General features: G+C 45.3%; 1 protein-coding gene across 2 annotated transcripts in view; it reads left to right on the top strand.

Moving 5' to 3' along the window:
* The window catches only part of WASF2 (WASP family member 2), a 65,507-nt gene that overhangs the window by 42,765 nt on the left and 5,346 nt on the right, over positions 1–17,396 (top strand). Inside the window, exons 1-8 of one of the 2 annotated variants that reach the window (XM_019650220.1) lie at positions 260–431; positions 1,564–1,736; positions 8,293–8,427; positions 8,973–9,126; positions 11,333–11,450; positions 12,481–12,611; positions 14,760–14,912; positions 16,701–17,218. In XM_019650220.1, the coding sequence (XP_019505765.1) occupies positions 1,607–1,736; positions 8,293–8,427; positions 8,973–9,126; positions 11,333–11,450; positions 12,481–12,611; positions 14,760–14,912; positions 16,701–17,218 (1,339 nt within the window). In that variant the 5' untranslated portion in view covers positions 260–431; positions 1,564–1,606. Of the gene's footprint in view, positions 1–259; positions 432–1,563; positions 1,737–8,292; positions 8,428–8,972; positions 9,127–11,332; positions 11,451–12,480; positions 12,612–14,759; positions 14,913–16,700; positions 17,219–17,396 lie in introns of those variants that run through there. The other variant, XM_019650219.1, reaches the window with a different exon arrangement.

The raw sequence follows: 17,396 nt of genomic DNA, 5'->3' as shown, positions 1-17,396 counted from the left end.
GGTAACTTAGAGGAACGGAATGAAAATTATTTCCTTAGCAGACAAATATTCAGGAAACACCTCTGCACCCCAAAGATAGGCACAGCTGCCACACAGTGACTATTAAAGGGAGGTTCAAAGTTATGAGCAAACAGCTGATTCTCTTGGTTCTTGGGCTGTTGCTGTTGGTGACAGGAAATCTTGTTCCCCAAGCTGCTGGCTTCCTGTTTTATTTTTACCCTTAGCAGATCAGAATGTCCATAACAAGGAGCAGTCTGTTCCAAAGGGTTCTACTCCCCCTTTGAGCCTGAAAGGCGTTTTTTAAAAATTTTATTATTTTGGTCAGACAATATGTTGGTTCACTTTTAAGATCTCTGATATTTAGCTTGGTTCAAGCATTTTTTATTCATAATCAACTTTTTTGGTGATGAACTGGTGTTTTAAGATTTGATGTAAGTAAACCTGCTTTGCTTTTTTGTTGTTGTTTAAGAGGCTTTTGCAATAAGGGGGACTTGGATATGTTATCTTTTTATCTGAGGTGAATTTGCCATTTTCCCTAGCACAAAAATCATGTTTTTAGATATCTTTAGTTTCACAAGATAGGGAAACAGGACCACAGCCCAGTGTGCTTTGGCTGTAGTCATATCTATTTTGTTGAGACTTAAAACCTGCTCCTATCCTTGTAAAGCTAGGAATTTGGTAATCTAACTCTAAAACAATAGCTCAGCATGAACCTGAAGTGCTGGGGGATTTCCTAGGGAAAGGGGCTCAGCCGACCGGATAAGAAACAGTAACTGGAAGGTTTCCGGATCAGCTCCAGACACTTCCTGCTGTCTTAAGAGTCTTTTGGCCCAGGTGTGTTAATCCGGATGGGAGAAAGGGAGTTGGTTGGGTGGAAAAGACTAGGCAATCTTACTAGCACAGTTTGCTCGGCATCATGTTTGACATATTGAACATGTAAAATTTTCCTTGATATTCTTTCATTTTGTCAATTTACAGACTAAACTTCCGTAGTGTTAATAGATACTGGCAGCTCGTATTCAGTTGTACATTAACAGTCATCCATCAGGGAAGAACTGGGGAAGTTATGTCCTGATGTAGATCAATGGAGTCACGATTGGCAGCTTAATTTCATGGTGGAGATTATCAAATAACAGAAGCTCTTTTTTTGATCCTTATAATTGATCATCAGGAATCTGACCTGTCCTGGCTGTGGACACCCCAAGGATAGAGGATCTGTACCGGCTAGGATCTGCTGAGTGGGCTGTTTTCTGACCATGCCTCCTCGCCTCTGGAGACTCTTGTTGGTTGGAGCATAGTCGTTATTTTAAGGTTTTTATGCTGCCTGTGTACCTCAGTCAGCAGTTACCAGTTCAGAATCTCTAAACTTATCCAGCAAGCCTTCTATTAGCAAACCTTTAAAAAAAAGGGGTGGAGAGCGAGGGGGTCTTAAAAAAGATAGGGAGAGAGAAGATGATTTTAAAGCTGTTTCAGATCAGAGCAAGACAAAAGAAAAAACTCACACAGCCCTAGTGTGCCTGGAATTTGTGGTTGGGTAATACTTTCCTGTTATTTCTTTTTTAGGTTGTTTTTCATCATTCAGAACATTGCCTGAAGCAGGTCCACCATGCCGTTAGTAACGAGGAACATCGAGCCAAGGCACCTGTGCCGTCAGACGTTGCCTAGCGTTAGAAGCGAGCTGGAATGCGTGACCAACATCACCCTGGCAAATGTCATCCGACAGCTGGGCAGCCTGAGTGAGTGCCGCAGAGAGCCTGTGCTTTGCCCTCAGGGGTCGTTGGTACTCTTTATTTAGTTTCCTTCTCCTCCTGTGTTCCTATTTCTCCCCCATCTGCCTTCCCTAGGTAATGCGAAAATGCATCCTGCCCACCCCCTCCCCAAAGAGAGGCTCCTTTTTGGTACAGATTTCTTCCCTTCAACCCTTGCTTCATCTACCACCACCCTCTAGGGTCCCTCCACCTCCCCCTCCACCTGCTTCAAAAGAAATCTGTGGGAAGGGTGGCAGGAAGGGCTGCAGCAGAAACTGCAGATGGAATGACAGAGCAGAATTCTCTGTGTGTAAAGTGGGAGGTTCACAGAGCAGTATCTTGGTTTGGGGAATGTGCCTGTAATTGCACGAGCTGTTCGATGTAGCCTGACTTTGTTGAAGCCTCAAATGTGCCAATAGTTTTTATCTACCCGACAACCCCCTTTTTCTTCCCAAAGAGGAGTAAAGCAAACATGCACTCAGAGAGATTCTGGCTGACTTGTCTACTCTGGTACACATTTAATTGTGCTTCAAGCCCCCAGGTCCAAGTTCAGGGTACAAATTACTTCTGCAGTCTCTGGGGTATTGGGAGTTTTGCAAGCTGCGTGAACACAACAGTGACACAAATTGTAGCTGGAGCCATTCTCGAGGAGGAGGATGGGGGGTAGCCCGGCCTGTTTTGGAGCTGAGGGAAAGCCAACTCAACTGTAATTTTTTTTTTTAATTGGCAAGAATGAATGAGACAGCCTTGGGTGGGGTACATGCATGTGGTTTGGATTTCAATTCTGAATCAAGCTGACTTTGTTTGCTCGAAGCCGAGGTATGGGAAGGGCAGACGCTTGGATAGGCTGTGCGTTTGTCTAGTGCCACTCCAGCTCCCATAAGAAGCTCCGTCCAAATGCCATTGTAGTGCTCTTCCTTAGCAAAGGCATCTGGGTGTGAATTATTTCAGACACCCCTCCTACCGCATCACTGCCCTTAGTGAAGGAGGCAGTGGAATATCAAGAAAGCCTGCATTCCCCCAGATAGTAATAGACCCTGCCTTTACAATAGGGGCCTGAGGAGACAGAGCTCTGTGCCCAGATGATGTATGGGGTCTGAGATTCCTAAGCCTTCACCTAGCTCAGAGGCCATGTTGGTTGATCCAGGGCTTAGGGAAACCTGGATGGGCGTCACGAAAAAATGAAACCCTGCCTGTGCCTGCCTTACACAAAGGAGCACTGACAGCAGTGCAACAGCAGTGCGCTGGCAAGGAAGCACACGGAGGCTGCAGAGAGCCTCACCGCTTCTTAAAAGCATCATTTCTGCTTCTGTCACTCGGAGAAGGCCAAATGGGTGGAAGTCAATCACACACTGGTTCCTTCTCTATAGGACAAAGGACATCTAGCTAATGATGCTTCTTATTCTCACTCAGCAGGAGTTATGCTTCCTCTCAGGTGTTTTTCCAGGGTAGTGTTGATGGATGCCATTGCTCACTCTCCCACTTGTGATCAGACCTTCGTATCTTAAGGAAGCGGATCTGAGGGCCGGGTCAGCTTGTGCCTACAGAAACCAGATTTCCTAACACTTTGGAGCTACCTGACCCTTTATTCATCCTGTAAACATGCATTGAACATATTTTATGTGCCAGATGCTAAGGGGATACAGCGATAATAAATGGCCTCGCCTTCCAGGAGCTCATAATCTACCAGAGGAGACAGAAATAAATAATCCTTAAAGAGAATGGGGAGAGGGAACTCAGATTTGTTGATTGCCTGCTTTATGCCAGGTTTTAATAGGACCTTTACGTAGATCATCTCATTTAATCCTCTCAATAATCCCATGAGAGTAGGTGATGGTGTGCCCATTTTTCAGATGAAGAAATGGAGGCTCAAATAAGTAAGGTAACTTGTCCAGAGAGGCAACAGCCAGTAAGAGGCAAGTCAGACTTCCTAAGGATTTCTCCTCTCAGCCCCCTACTCCAGTCGCTATCAATACAACCCTGGTTCAGACCTTTATTGACTCTCACCTAAACTATTGCCCCAGCCTCCCTCTGGCCTCTCTTTCTCTGATCAACCCCCCCTTAAGCCTATAAACCTAAAAATCTTATAAATCTTAAACCTATACCCCTGCCAGAGTGTCCTGCCCAAAACACAAATCTCACATTTTACTTTCATAATTCTGAGTTGTTTGAATTTTTAAGTTAAGTCTGTGTTAACTTTTGTAATTTAGAAAGTGTTTTTAAACTAACAGTACAAATGTTAACTGTTTATCTCCCCTGTTCCTCACTATGGGATTATCTAAGTGCCTTGGCCTGGCATTCAGGACTCTTAAGACTTGCCTTCCTTTCCAGTCTCCTTCTCTGCACTCTATCTTCTCCCATTTTACAATCTTTTTTTTTTTTTAATTGGGGAATTGGGGGAAGGGGAACAGACAAGTTGCTGTCCTTTTGTTCTTCAGTCTAGTTGTGGAGGACGTCGCTTCACTGGCCCAAGTTGGCACCATCATTGCGCTCTTCCCGGGCGAGGCAGATCAGTCGCCGGCTTCTGGACGGCCGCTCACTGTGGCTGCTGGCCGCTCACGCTGGCTGCTGGCTACACACGGTAGCCCATGGCAACCCACTGCATCAGGGGCTGCAGCCTACGCCGTCACCGGCAACTCAGGGCAGCCCAGCTCCAGGTTGAGCTGTTGTTCAGCATCTTAGCTGTAGAGGGCAGTGTCACTGGCCCTCATAGGTGGGATCCGAACCAGGGCCCTCTGGCGTCCTAAGCCAGCTCTTAACCATCGCGCCACTCGGCCGGCCCCCATTTTACAATCTTTTAAAAAGATCCCTTTAAAATGAAAAAGAGAAAAAAGAGGGGGACAAGGAAGCAAGAAAGAGTGAATTATCAGCTGCTTGTAGTTCCTCGGGGACAGACCACCCTCACACCTCCATGTGGCACCCTTGCCCCTGTCTGCAGACCCCTTGCCATCCTTGTAGCTGATCTTTAAGGCCCAGCTCAGGGATCTCCTCCCCCAGGTTGGACTCAGTGCTCTTCTGAGCTTCTATTTATGCCTGAATTATTAACTACCATGTTATATTGAAAATTATATTTCTTAAGTTAAAAATTCTTTGAAGGCAGAAATCACGAGTTATTTGTCCTTCAACCCCAGTGTCTATCTTGTACAGTACCTGACACCCAGTACATGTTTGTTGAATAATTCATGTCTGTATTATCGCCACTGTTTCATGCTGTTGGTGTACAGTGAATACAGGAAGAAAGGAATACTTTCTGTGGGGAGTGGGAGCACAGGTGAGGATAGGGAGGGTCAAGGAAGGCTTCAAAGAAGAGGTTACATTTGAACCAGGCCTTGAAAAATGCTAGGATTCCATCTAGCAGAAAGGGGCACAGGAATGGGCTCACATGTGCTCCAGGCTCATGACCATGGCCTCATATGTTGTACTGTAGCCAGAAATGCTCATTCTAGTAGGGGAAGTCTGATTATGGAATGGATAAAGCACAAAACTAAAAATTCCACAGCCATGGGTTGCTCCGTGATAGCGTATCCAGAATTCTTATTTTCCCTTAGTGCAGTGAGATTGGTATTTCACATATTAGGTTGCCATATCTTAGGAAATAAAGGCACAGCCAGCCAGCACTTTTGACCACCCAGAAGAGTGGAACCCCCGCTTGGGTCATTAAGAAATCATGCTATGATACTGGATTTTCTAACCTAGTGCAGTGGGGCCATGCCATTGGGGGGGCTCCAAGACTCCCACTCAGACTTCAAAAAGAGTAGCTTCACATGTTTAAAAATCACTTTTACCTGTTCCAGTTCCATATAAGATTTCATTTGAGAAGTTCTACTGCTAAGGGGAAAAAAAAATCAAAGACTGCTTCTGGAATCTTTTGCAAAATGTGATATCTATTAGGAATGTCCTGATGTGATAGTGGGTGTGTCTTAGTAATCTGAATGAGTGAAATTTAACTCTGAACAAGGCACTTTGTTTTTCTCCTATATAAGTCCGCACTTCTGTTTTCAGAGGTTGGAGTAATTTTTAGTACTCGAAGAATCGGGACTATAAAATTACAGACTGGAATTATATTTTAAATTTTCTCTAAGTGTACAACTTAGGATGTTTAGTTATTCACACTCTTAGAAGTCACCTGATGTGGTTGAGCAATGTAAGGGAGAAGCTTACTGTAACAACTTACATTTTCAGCTCATTTAATCCCATGACACCTTGGTGAGTTAGATCTAGTTATCCCTGTTTTACAAGATGAGGAAACTGAGGCTTGTGACTTGCTGAGACGTACACTGGTGTAAGTAGAAAGAACCGAGACTTAAATCCATATTTTCTGATTTGTAAATCCGTATTTTCTGATTTGAAGTCCACTGCTTCTTCCATGTATTATCTTATCTTTCTAAGTATGTCAAGGGCCTGACGTGATGTGACATTGGGGAAGCCTTCACACCACCTCACTCCCTCGTCAAATAGCATTCTCAGTGTTACCATTTCTGTATGTTGGGGTTCTTTGTAAGATTTTATCTTGCAAACCACTGTGCCACACTGAGCCTATATTTCCACTGTCACTACTCCCTTCACTGAGGAGCAGGAAATCCTGGGTACTCGCTTAGTGACAAAGGTAAGTTAATTTGGGGTTTTCTTTTCCTCCAGAACAGCTGGATGGTTAACAGATATTTCTGAGCCTGGTTTATTTTCCACACATTAATGTTGCATGTCTCTCAGCTTTAGCCTTCCCCTCGTAATTTTCCATTACCTGCACAAGCATGATTACAATGTTTTTAAATAGAACTTAGCCATATTATGGACAGGGATCAGATAGGATCCTCAGCATGACAAGTAGCAATTCAGCAATGCAGCTCGTTAGCCAATTGGAGTCCTTTGAGCCCAGGAGCTTCCCATAGCTGTTTAGATCACAAAGCCATTCAGTATGCAAAGACTTGCTCCTTTCCTTGATTAGAAACTCCTTATTGACTAAATTTACCAGCAGTTCAAAATATGCAGTTGATTGGTCTTATCCTTACTCTCCAGGTTACTCTGGGAAGGTGAGCTGCAGTTCACCCTAAAGGTGCAGCTTTGGCCTTTTGGACTCATCTCCCCCCCCCCCCCCCCCCCCAAGTGCAGAGTCAGCAAAAATGAAGTTTAGAAGCAAAAAATCAGAGCCTACTTTAAATAGTTCTTAAAGAAATTATCTTTTGGTTGAGCATAGTCACTTATTGCCTTCACCTTGCAAGTAAGAAACTCAGATGGTGTATTTGTTTGTTTGCACCACTTTTCATTCTGAGCAAGAATGTGCTTTGTGGCTTGGAATGACAATATGGAGGTAGCGTCAAATTGCTGTTATGTTTCTTTGGCTGCAAATTCTCCTTGCATTCCAGGGTTGACAGTACGGAAATACGGAAGTCTTTTCTTTTTCTAAAAAACAAGACATTGTGGAAAGAGACCACTGGTATGTTGTTTTTCAGGGAGGGTTTGAAAGTTTCAGCTTTTCACTTGTTCCCTGAGATGTAGATTTGCAGGATTATAACCTAGAGTGAAGACTTTCAAAGTTCTAGGTTATAAAACATAAAATAACCTTTTCACCCCTTTAGAAGAAGTTATAAGTCTCTGCTGTGAGTTGCTGATAAGTTCAAGGCTCCTGAAAGATACCACGACTCATCATGGTTATTCAGTGTACTTTTGAGGCTCCACTGAGGACGTAATTTCTTATTTTTCATGTTAATTGTAGACACCTAGAAAAACCTAACTCCCAATCTGTTTTCCAGAACCATTTTTTTTTTAAGATTTTATTGGGGAATTGGGGGAGGGGAACTGCATTGGGGTATTGGAGAAGGGGAACAGACAAGTTGCTGTCCCCTTGTTCTTCAGTCTAGTTGTGGAGGACGTCATTTCACTGGCCCATGGTGGTATTGTGATCATTGCGCTCTTCCCGGCTGAGGCAGTTGCTCACCGACCATTGGACAGACGCTCACGGTGACTCATGGCAGCTCACGAAAGCTCACGCCTGCTGCCGGCTGGCCCCTCTGCAGCCTACGCCGTCACCAGCGACTCATGGCAGCCCAGCTCCAGGTCGAGCTGTTGTTCACCATCTCAGCTGTAGAGGGCGCAGCGTTACTGGTCCTCATGTGGGATCCAAACCGGGGCCCTGCTGCTCAGAGCTGGCGTCCCAAGCCAACTCCTAACCAACGTGCCACACGGCCGGCCAACCAGAACCACTTTACAAAGTGCTTTTACAGAGTGGCAAGGGGCTAATAGCTTTGGGCAAATGTCTACCCCTCCAGGATTCATTTTTGTATTTCTATTTTTCGATTTTATTCAGCTGACTTTGAGTTTCATGACTGTTGAGAGTTTGCCAAGAAGACTGTTAGAACATATGAAGAGTGCCCAAGCTATGGAGGGTGTATGCCTCTGTCTCCAAGAGCAAGCACCTACATATAACCCAAATGATCTTAGGGGAGGAGGGGTGATTGGGAGACGGAGTATGATCTTCAGTAGCCATTTTTTCTGACCATTTATGTCACTTTTATGCACTAGTGACTTGGTTTCTTTGCTCTTTCAGGTAAATTTGCAGAGGACATTTTTGGAGAGCTCTTTATTCAGGCAAATACCTTTGCCTCTCGGGTAAGCTCCCTTGCTGAGAGGGTCGACCGCCTACAAGTTAAAGTCACTCAGCTGGATCCCAAGGAAGAAGAAGGTAAGGAAGCTGAGCTCAGCATTTGCAGGCTCTGCTGAGCAGTTTCTTAGGATTTTTTTTTTCCTGATTTATTAAAAAAAAAAGGGGGGGGGGAGAAATCTCAGAGACCTATGGAGTTCTGCTTTGAAATGACACAAGCCTGGGTGGCGTAGAGAAACCGTTTTAGTTCTACCACACTCCCACACGCTTCCCCCTCTCCCATTCCCCCAATTCCCTGTTTCTTAGATTCCCCCTCCCCCAATCTTGTTTTGCTACCATAAAAGTACTTGGAAGATTCATTCCTCCTAAGGAGAGGCCTGCTAGATCTGGCCACATAGTAAACCTTTGTGTTGCCTCATTTTGTTCAGTCATGAAATGGCTGGGCTGCTGACAGCCTTGTGGGGCTTCCCCAGAGGGGGAGAAGAAAAAAAAAAACACAAAAAAAACCTGGCTGCAGACAGCCGCAGCCAAGAAATGTAGCAGCTGAGGCCTCTCCGACTGCTGTGACTCAGTGTTTGCTCAGATAGCCTGTCGTCCATTTTCTAATGCCTTCCATCTTCTCTCAGTGTCACTACAAGGAATCAACACCCGAAAGGCCTTCAGAAGCTCTACCATTCAAGACCAGAAGCTTTTTGACAGAAACTCTCTCCCCGTACCTGTCCTGGAAACATACAACACCTGTGATACTCCTCCACCTCTCAACAATCTCACCCCTTACAGGTAACCTAGCTAGCTCCTCCTTGTTTTTGGCCCATGGCTAACAATATTAGATTCTTTTTATTTAAAGATATTGTTTACGTCAGAGAATTGTATCAAAGCTTATTACCTACCTCAGAGTTGCTCGTGGCAGCAGAGGCTAACATTTACCACATAAACAATTGTCACCTGTTATTGTTTGGTTTCTGAAATACATAGTAAATGTAATATATATTGAAGTTTGCTATAGTATTGCCTGCTGCAGAGTTTAATTTGGTATAAGCCAGGTCCATTTTGGATTCCATCCAAGGAATTTAGTTATTCTAGAACCAAGAGGACTTTTGTTACAAGGCAGTCCTATAGCATGCATCCCAGGGGCAACATTCTAGCAAGGCTCCCACTTACTCGGAAACCACTAGATTACCAGATGTTTGGGCGTGTTAGTAGGGCCAGCCGTGTGGACTGGCTGCTCTGGGCCTTGAGGGTCCTTCCAAAGCTTAAGGAGTAACTGGCATTCTTCCAAATGAGTATCGTTCACTTTGTTTTAGACATCCTTTCAACATTCCTCTTTGAAAGGACCTATACTGCTGCAGCTGGACTTGAAAAATAAGGTAGATAGCCTATAGACGACTTCAAGCCCTTCTCCTCTAGTGGTCTGGCAGTGTTATCACCCTGCGTATAACCACTGAGCAGGGGCAGAAAGCGAATATTTATCTTGCTTGCATCCACAAATATCTTTGGAACAGGTAAAAAGTAATTACAGATAGCTAGAGGCAGATACCGTCTGTGAGACTTGGGTCTACTGCAAAGTAGAGAGAGAGAGAGAGAGAGAGAGAGAGAGAGAGAGAGAGAGAGAGTGTGTGTGTGTGTGTGTGTGTGTGTGTGTGTGTGTGTGAGAGAGAGAGAAATTCAGGGACACCTGCCTGGTCCAGAGGCCTGGAATAGGAGCCTGGGAGCTTCTCACACAGACACTAAGAAAGTACATGGCGTCTGGCCTATATTATTACTGGGTGAAATTATGTTTCTTCCTTGGCTTTCAAAGGGGCCTGCTAGCATAGCAGGACAGAGATGTGATTCCGCAGACTCCATCATTTAGTTGGATTCGGGCAGAGGCGCTATGGGGCAGAAGAGAATACACACCTGATAATATTGAAGGGATAGGGTTTGTGTGGTAGGCCTGGATAAGCATGATATTAAGACAAGTTTATTTTTTAGGTAATGGCATTTTCCTTTCTAACATTCTCCTCTCAGTTATCTGCATTTGGCCTAACAGACATGAGCGGAGGTGTAGCTAACTCAGAACACGATTTAATATAAAAATCATTAGTGTGTGATTTGGAAATGCTTTCTGTGTGTTGTGATAGGATTGGAAGCCAGAGAGTAGAACTGCCTTTCCAATTCTTTGCAGTTCAGAATAGTGTTAAAATAAATGTCCACCGCTAAGCACATGCTTTCTGGAACATGAGAGAGACTTATGCCAAGGTGCAGGATTCCAGCCGGGATCGAATCTGGTGGATAACCCTTACATTGACCCTGAGTAACTCACTCTGCACTCTGCCAGTCACAGCCACTAAGAGATGGTAATTAAACCCTGTGGTCATAAAACATCTGGCTGGCTGTTCTCAACAGGGCCCCCTTGTGGTAGGGGAATGGGGCAGATGCTGAGCTGTTATAGAAGAGATTAAGAAGTTTGCGGGCTATGGGTATCTGTTTTTACAGAGGATTAACAGCCGCACACATATACATCATGTATATATGTATACATGTACACATGTGAACCTATACATGAGTGCACAGATTTCAAGTGGGTGGGACACCACTAATGCCTCGTAGAGAGTCCAGAGGAATTGGTATGGGGAAAGGGAACCAGTGGCAGAAATCCCTTCTGATATGCCCTGATATCCAGATATCCTCAGGGAGATGTCTGTGGCCATGCAGATCATTAGAAATAATCAGGCTCCCCGCTGCTGTAGCCCATTCTTTGCCCTGACCATGCAAATTCCTCCAGCAGGAATTGAAAATAAGACTAAGGTTCTTAAGCCAGATAAATAAAGAGGTGGCATTCAAGGGGCATTGGAATGCTGGTATGGGAGAGGAAATATGCAATCAATCTCAATGACTTTTTGATTCCTGAGTGTAAAAACTGCTAAATGGTAGGTATTTGGAATATTGGATTTGGTTAGGAGCTCATCTGTCTACTAATAGCTACTTGTCTTCATTTCTATCCCAGGGACGATGGGAAAGAGGCACTCAAATTCTACACAGACCCTTCGTACTTCTTTGATCTTTGGAAGGAGAAGATGCTGCAGGACACCAAGGATATCATGAAAGAGAAGAGAAAGCATAGGGTGAGGGGAAAGGGGCCTCTGTTCTACACATCAGTAGGCACAATTGTGGAGGGGGGATAAAAAGGAAGCCAGTCTTATGTGAAGTAATCATTCCGTGTGGCTGCTTGCTTGGATGCCAGGTGAAACTCTTAAAAAAATGTGTCCACTCCAAGCACAACCAAGATGAAAGTATAAATCACACCAAAAATGTGTGTGTTCCCCACAGCGCTATTAACAATTGAGTATATTCAGGCTGAGTTTTAGAAATTGACTTTTCTATTCACCATTTATTTCTCTTGCAATTTGCACCTGACTCTGCTGGACACTCAAGCTAGGCTAGTCCCTTCCCTGCCAGTTTTGCAGCTCATTTCTCAGAGATCAGCACAAGGCTCTCCAGTGTTGGATTTGCAATAGGAGCAGTTTAACACCTTCACTACTGGCAGGGCGGGGCAGGGATGGGGGCATAGGCCTGGTTTCTGGAGCTGCTCCTCTCCCCTTAGATTCCCAGTGATGTATGTAAGCATATGACCTACCAGTTGCAACCTCACAATCCCATTAGCATGGCTGCCAGGAGGCCTAAGAGAGTGCCAGGGGCTAGTGCAGCTGCACAGGCTGAAGAACTCTTCATTGGTTGTTTTGTTTTTTTAATGATTTCCTTATATCTGCCCCAGATATCTACAACTGTCAGTACTTCTCATCTCTCTTGACTGATCTTTGTGGCAGAGAGAATAACAAATAGCTATTTACTTACGTCCTAACAATTAGAGCTGCTCAAAAATATGAATGAGTTACCCAAAGAGGCAGTGGATTTCCCATCGCTAGAGGTGTTTGAATGTGGGATGGAGTGAGTGCGTTTGAGCCCAGAAGGTGGTTTGGGTAAGGTGACCTCCAGGTCACTTCAAACCCAGTAATTCTATAAATTCTGCCGTTACTATATGTTGTCTAAGCAGTTCATCTCTTGGGTGTGTATCCATGAAGGTAGATGGAATTTTAATGAAGAACTTTGGAAAATGTTTTACAAAGGATTTTTTTTGTTTCTTTTTTATTATAGAAAGAAAAGAAAGATAATCCAAATCGAGGGAATGTAAACCCACGTAAAATCAAGACACGTAAGGAAGAGTGGGAGAAAATGAAGATGGGACAAGAATTTGTGGAATCCAAAGAAAAGCTGGGACCTTCTGGGTAGGTGATGCTCTTGTGCTATTGGTATGCTTCTTTGAAGGGGCTGAGGACCTGGGGGCAACAGTCTGACAGTTCTGGTGTGACACCTTTCACACCCACTGAAGCCTGGCTGTATGGCTGAGATCAATACCACTGTTAATCAGCTATTTTAAAGTGCATCCATCTGGTGATTAAAATTTGCTAAATAAATCAAGACTCAGCAGTTTAAATGAGGTGACCAAAGTGGTCTGGAAAAGAAAGCCCATGGCTTCTAGTGCCCTTACTCTTCCAGACATTGGTTTGTCTACAGGCCTCAAAGGCAAGACTGGCAAGGGGAAAAAAGTGGTCCTAGGAGCCCTTTGCCTCCAGAGCATTGATTTGAAGGTTGTGCCTAAGAGCCGGGCATTTCACAGGAGCGGGGAGGGCGGGGCAGAGAATGTGTGCACATCACCAGCAACTTTTCAGTCAGCTTTTGTCGGTCTCAGGAGAGAGGCTGGCCAAGGGACCGAGAGCAGACCTCAGAGACAGTGTGGGAAAGGTCACTCGGCCAGGATTGAGGCTATATATCTCCATGGAGAAATAGTAGATGTCAGTCTGACCCCATTTCCCAATACCAAATCACACTAGAGGTTTAAAAGGAGAGAAAAAAAAAATGGTTTTAAAGCTTGGTTTGATGCTTATCCTAGTGTCCGACCTGTGTGACATTCAAAGCCAAGTCACCACAACTGCTTGGCTTGAGTGTCACCCTGGTTTTTCCCCTAACTACGTTGCATCCTGGCTGTCAGAACTATGCCAGCCCATGCCGGGTGTCTAGGAATGATAAAAGGAAAGAGTTGAGTTGTTCTTGCTTTTAGAAATAACTCTACCATGAAAATCTTGACTTTTAAAAATCCTGACACTTCTGACACTGTTCTTCCTGGATTAAGAGATTTGTTTTAAAGAGTGATGAAGATGGTGAGAGGAAAAACGAACCTTTCTTTCTACCGGGAAATCAGCCCTGAGGGTATCTCCCTTACCGCCCCTCACCCCCAGTAAAAGGGCCATTTTATTCTGTGGTCCCATCCTGTTCAGACAGGCCCTTGTCATTCAGAGGTTCAGTGACTCTAAGGCCAGAAGCTTGCATGATCAGGATATGCCAACTATTTTACGTTCGTTTTTTGAGGTGGTGGTTTTGTGGGGTTTTTTGGTGGAATGAGGATGGTAAAAATAAGGACTTTGCCTCGCATTTTCCTGTTGTCCAAGAGGTTTGCAGTTGGGCTGGTCTACCTGGGCATGCTGGTTGTCGAACCTATAAAGAGATGTGCCTGTCCTATAGGACTCCAGGTTTTGGGGGGTTTTCCACATCAGAGCATCATTTGATTCAGTCAGTTCCCCCCAACCCTGTTTTCCCTGGGGTCTGCTTTAGGCATGTTCTTTAGAACCCAACAATGGTGGAAAGAAAAGGGGGCAGGGTAGAGCAGAACCAGCCACATTTTGCTAGCTGCTGCCTGGTGTATTTGTGCTTATTAGGAGGCTTGTTGTTCACCCAGAGCAAATTCACCCAAGACCCAGTGCTCTGAGGGGCAGGTTTTCATGAGGCAAGCCCTAGCACCCTGCTTTAATCAGCAGCTCGTTTTTGTTTGATAAGAGACCTGGCAAAGAGACCACATCTAACTACCACACAGCACCTTGCATTTGTCCTCAATTTGGTTTTGCAATCAAATGCCTCCTTGGCCTTAGCACTCCAGAGGCCTGCTGACCTCAAAACCAGGCTGTGTGCCAGGCATGTGTTTGCAGCTCACTAGCCTTGGGGCTTGGCTTTGCCCTTTGCCATAAGACAGACTTTGGGATTTGAGTATAGGCTGCTCTTAACGTTTGGAAGAGAATTTAAAAGAACTGCTGGGTTTGACAAGGCCAACACTGACAAAGGAATAGCAGGGTCTTGATAATGTGGGTTGAATCCCATTTCTACACACAATCCCGCAGAAACACCTGGGAGGTAGTAACAACAGAATATTTAATTGTAAAATAAAATCTCAGTATAACAAAAACTATATGGGGAATTATACTTATTTTATTTCTTCCTAATAGCTTTTCTATCAAATGCATTTTTGTGGGGTCTTTTAAGAAAACAAGAGAGTCCTGCTCAGACTTTGTAAATGACAGTTTTTGCATTGGGTTCATTGTCAGGTATCCGCCTACCTTGGTGTACCAGAATGGCAGCATCGGCTCTGTTGAAAACATGGATGTATGCCACTACCCACCACCACCGCAGTCAGACTCCGCTTCTCCACCTTCTTCCTTCTCTGAGGACAGCTTGCCTCCCCCACCAGCAGAATTCAGGTAAATGGCGGTACCTTGTCCATCTACTCTGGATGGTTAAAAACTCAAGAACAAAACATTGGGTTGTTGGAAAAGTCATGACGCATTTTTGCAACAAAAGACATAGAAAAAATACTTTCATGACTTCTCTGACAACCCAGTAAGAATTCCAAATGCAGGCCAATCTGTCTAGGTAATAGAGACAATTAACATTTATCAAGTGTTTGTATAGTTCCAGGCATTATACCAAACAGTATATATGTTACTTAAGTCCCCACAAGAGTCCTCTTGATAAAAGTACCCATTTTATAGATGAGTAAATGGCAAGGCACAGAGAGGCCAATGAACTTACCTAAGGTCACAGAGCCAGTAAGAGGCAGAGTCCAACCTGATGGGAAAGCAGGTCAGCCTGACTCCAGAGCCTGTGTGCTTTACTACTAGCCATACCTGAAAGATAGAAGTCACCCACTTATCTCTTGTGTTTTACTTAGCTTTAACTCAGCATGAATTGAAGTGGAATAACCAGTCCATAAAACATTTATCAGATACCTGTTCAGTTATCGAGGAACCTAGGAGACAGTCACCTTTCTCTCCTGTTGCTTCTGGTTCCTGTCACTGTTGGATAGAATCTCCAGAAAGAATGAAACAAAGGGAAAAGAGAGATGAAACTCAGAACCTGTCTGTTTTGATACCCCTGGCAGAGCTGTGTAGGGTAAGAGTGAGCAGGTTATGGCTGACGGGCTCTGAAGACTGGATGGATTTCAGTGTTTCCTCACAGTCACTTTTCCCTTTCCGATGCCTGGTGCACTTTTCTCCTTGAACATTGTTGAGTCAGAGATTGGACATGTTGAGGACCCCTCAGATGGAGACCTAAAGCAGTGCTCTCGGCTCCCCCACCCCCAGCTCCATTCTTGGCTCTTGAAACCACTAATCCCAAATCGCCTTCTGCCTCCCAAATCACTTCCTGCTGGTTATCCTCTCAGCTGCATCTTAAGGCTTGTAGTTATGTGGAAAATTCCAAGATGGATGCTTTTCTAAGGAGTAGTTATTAGTGCAGGGCAGATACAAAGGTGGGGGAAAAAAGCCCTTCAGCCTCACACATGGCCTGAGACCTTGCAGCTGCAGCCGAGCATACCTGACTCAGGAGAGGTGCACCTTAATCCTCTCAACCTGGGTCAAGTCTGGTGGCACATTCATTGCCTGTCTCTGCTCACCCTCAGACCCTCCAATCTCAAGTTTTTCCACATGAACACTGAAGGTGCCTTTGCCCAAATCTGTACCCCACTCAGGTTTGGTTAGCTTGGCTTGGGTTTCCTGCCTTCACAAGATCTGGGGAATGTTAATAGCCTGAGGAACAGAGCCTGGTGGGTGGGTGGTTTTTGAATTTTTTTCCACTTCTTTCGTGCATGTTTTCTTAGTCCTGGCTCCAGGATGAAATTGACCATTCCTTTTAGTGGAAGTTTTGGGAGGGTGCCTTCCCTTGGAGATCTGAAAGGTTTGAGGGGGACCGAAGTGAAGGTCTTGGCCAGCCCTCACCTGATAGAGGAATCCCAAGTCCACCTCTTTTGGGTAGTTTTTCTCAATTTCTGCTTGTACTTCTCTGTTGATGGGAAGCTCATTACCTTACAAGGCCGCCCATTTCATTGTTGGTCTGTCTTGACCGTTCCCAGGCTTTTCTTTCTATTTGAGCCAAAATGAAAGGATACAGTCAACCAAAATAAACCTAGGCTTATAGATTAGCTTAACTATAGGTGGATGTCTGCATCCTGAAAATGACGGTGGGTCTTTTTTTTTTTTTTGTCCTTTTAGCTATCCAGCAGACAACAACCAAAGGGGGTCTGGCTTAGCTGGACTCAAAAGATCCAGTGTGGTCAGCCCAAGCCACCCACCACCAGCTCCTCCTATGGGCTCTCCGCTGGGCCCCAAACCTGGCTTTGCTCCTCCACCTGCCCCTCCGCCTCCACCTCCGACGATGGGCATTCCACCTCCACCCCCACCTGGAGGATTTGGATCCCCAGGGACCCCACCACCACCTTCACCCCCCTCTTTCCCACCTCACCCCGATTTTACTGCCCCTCCACCACCTCCCCCACCGCCAGCAGCTGACTACCCAACTCTGCCACCACCTCCCTTGTCCCAGTCAGCAGGAGGAGCACCTCCTCCTCCCCCTCCTCCGCCTCCTCCGGGGCCCCCTCCTCCCCCTTGCAGTGGTGCAGATGGCCAGCCTGCCGCACCATCACCACCACTTTCTGATACACCCAAGTCCAAGTCCTCCTTGCCTCCTGTGAGCGATGCCCGCAGCGACTTGCTTTCAGCCATCCGTCAAGGTAAATCCTGTGGGGGGTCCGGGACCATGGAGCCTTGTCTTCTGCAGCTGGGGTGATTTGAGGGTGGGTAAGGGGTCCTGTGCCCTTCCTAGGGAATAGCTTTCATTGGATGGGGGAGAGATTGGCACCTCAGGCCTTGCATCATCCTGAAGAAAGACATACTCTAAAAATACGGAGA

The sequence above is a fragment of the Hipposideros armiger genome, unplaced genomic scaffold (genome assembly GCF_001890085.2).
Source record: "Hipposideros armiger isolate ML-2016 unplaced genomic scaffold, ASM189008v1 scaffold_138, whole genome shotgun sequence".
In the NCBI taxonomy this organism is placed as follows: domain Eukaryota; kingdom Metazoa; phylum Chordata; class Mammalia; order Chiroptera; family Hipposideridae; genus Hipposideros; species Hipposideros armiger.
This window is presented reverse-complemented; position numbering and strand designations above follow the sequence as displayed.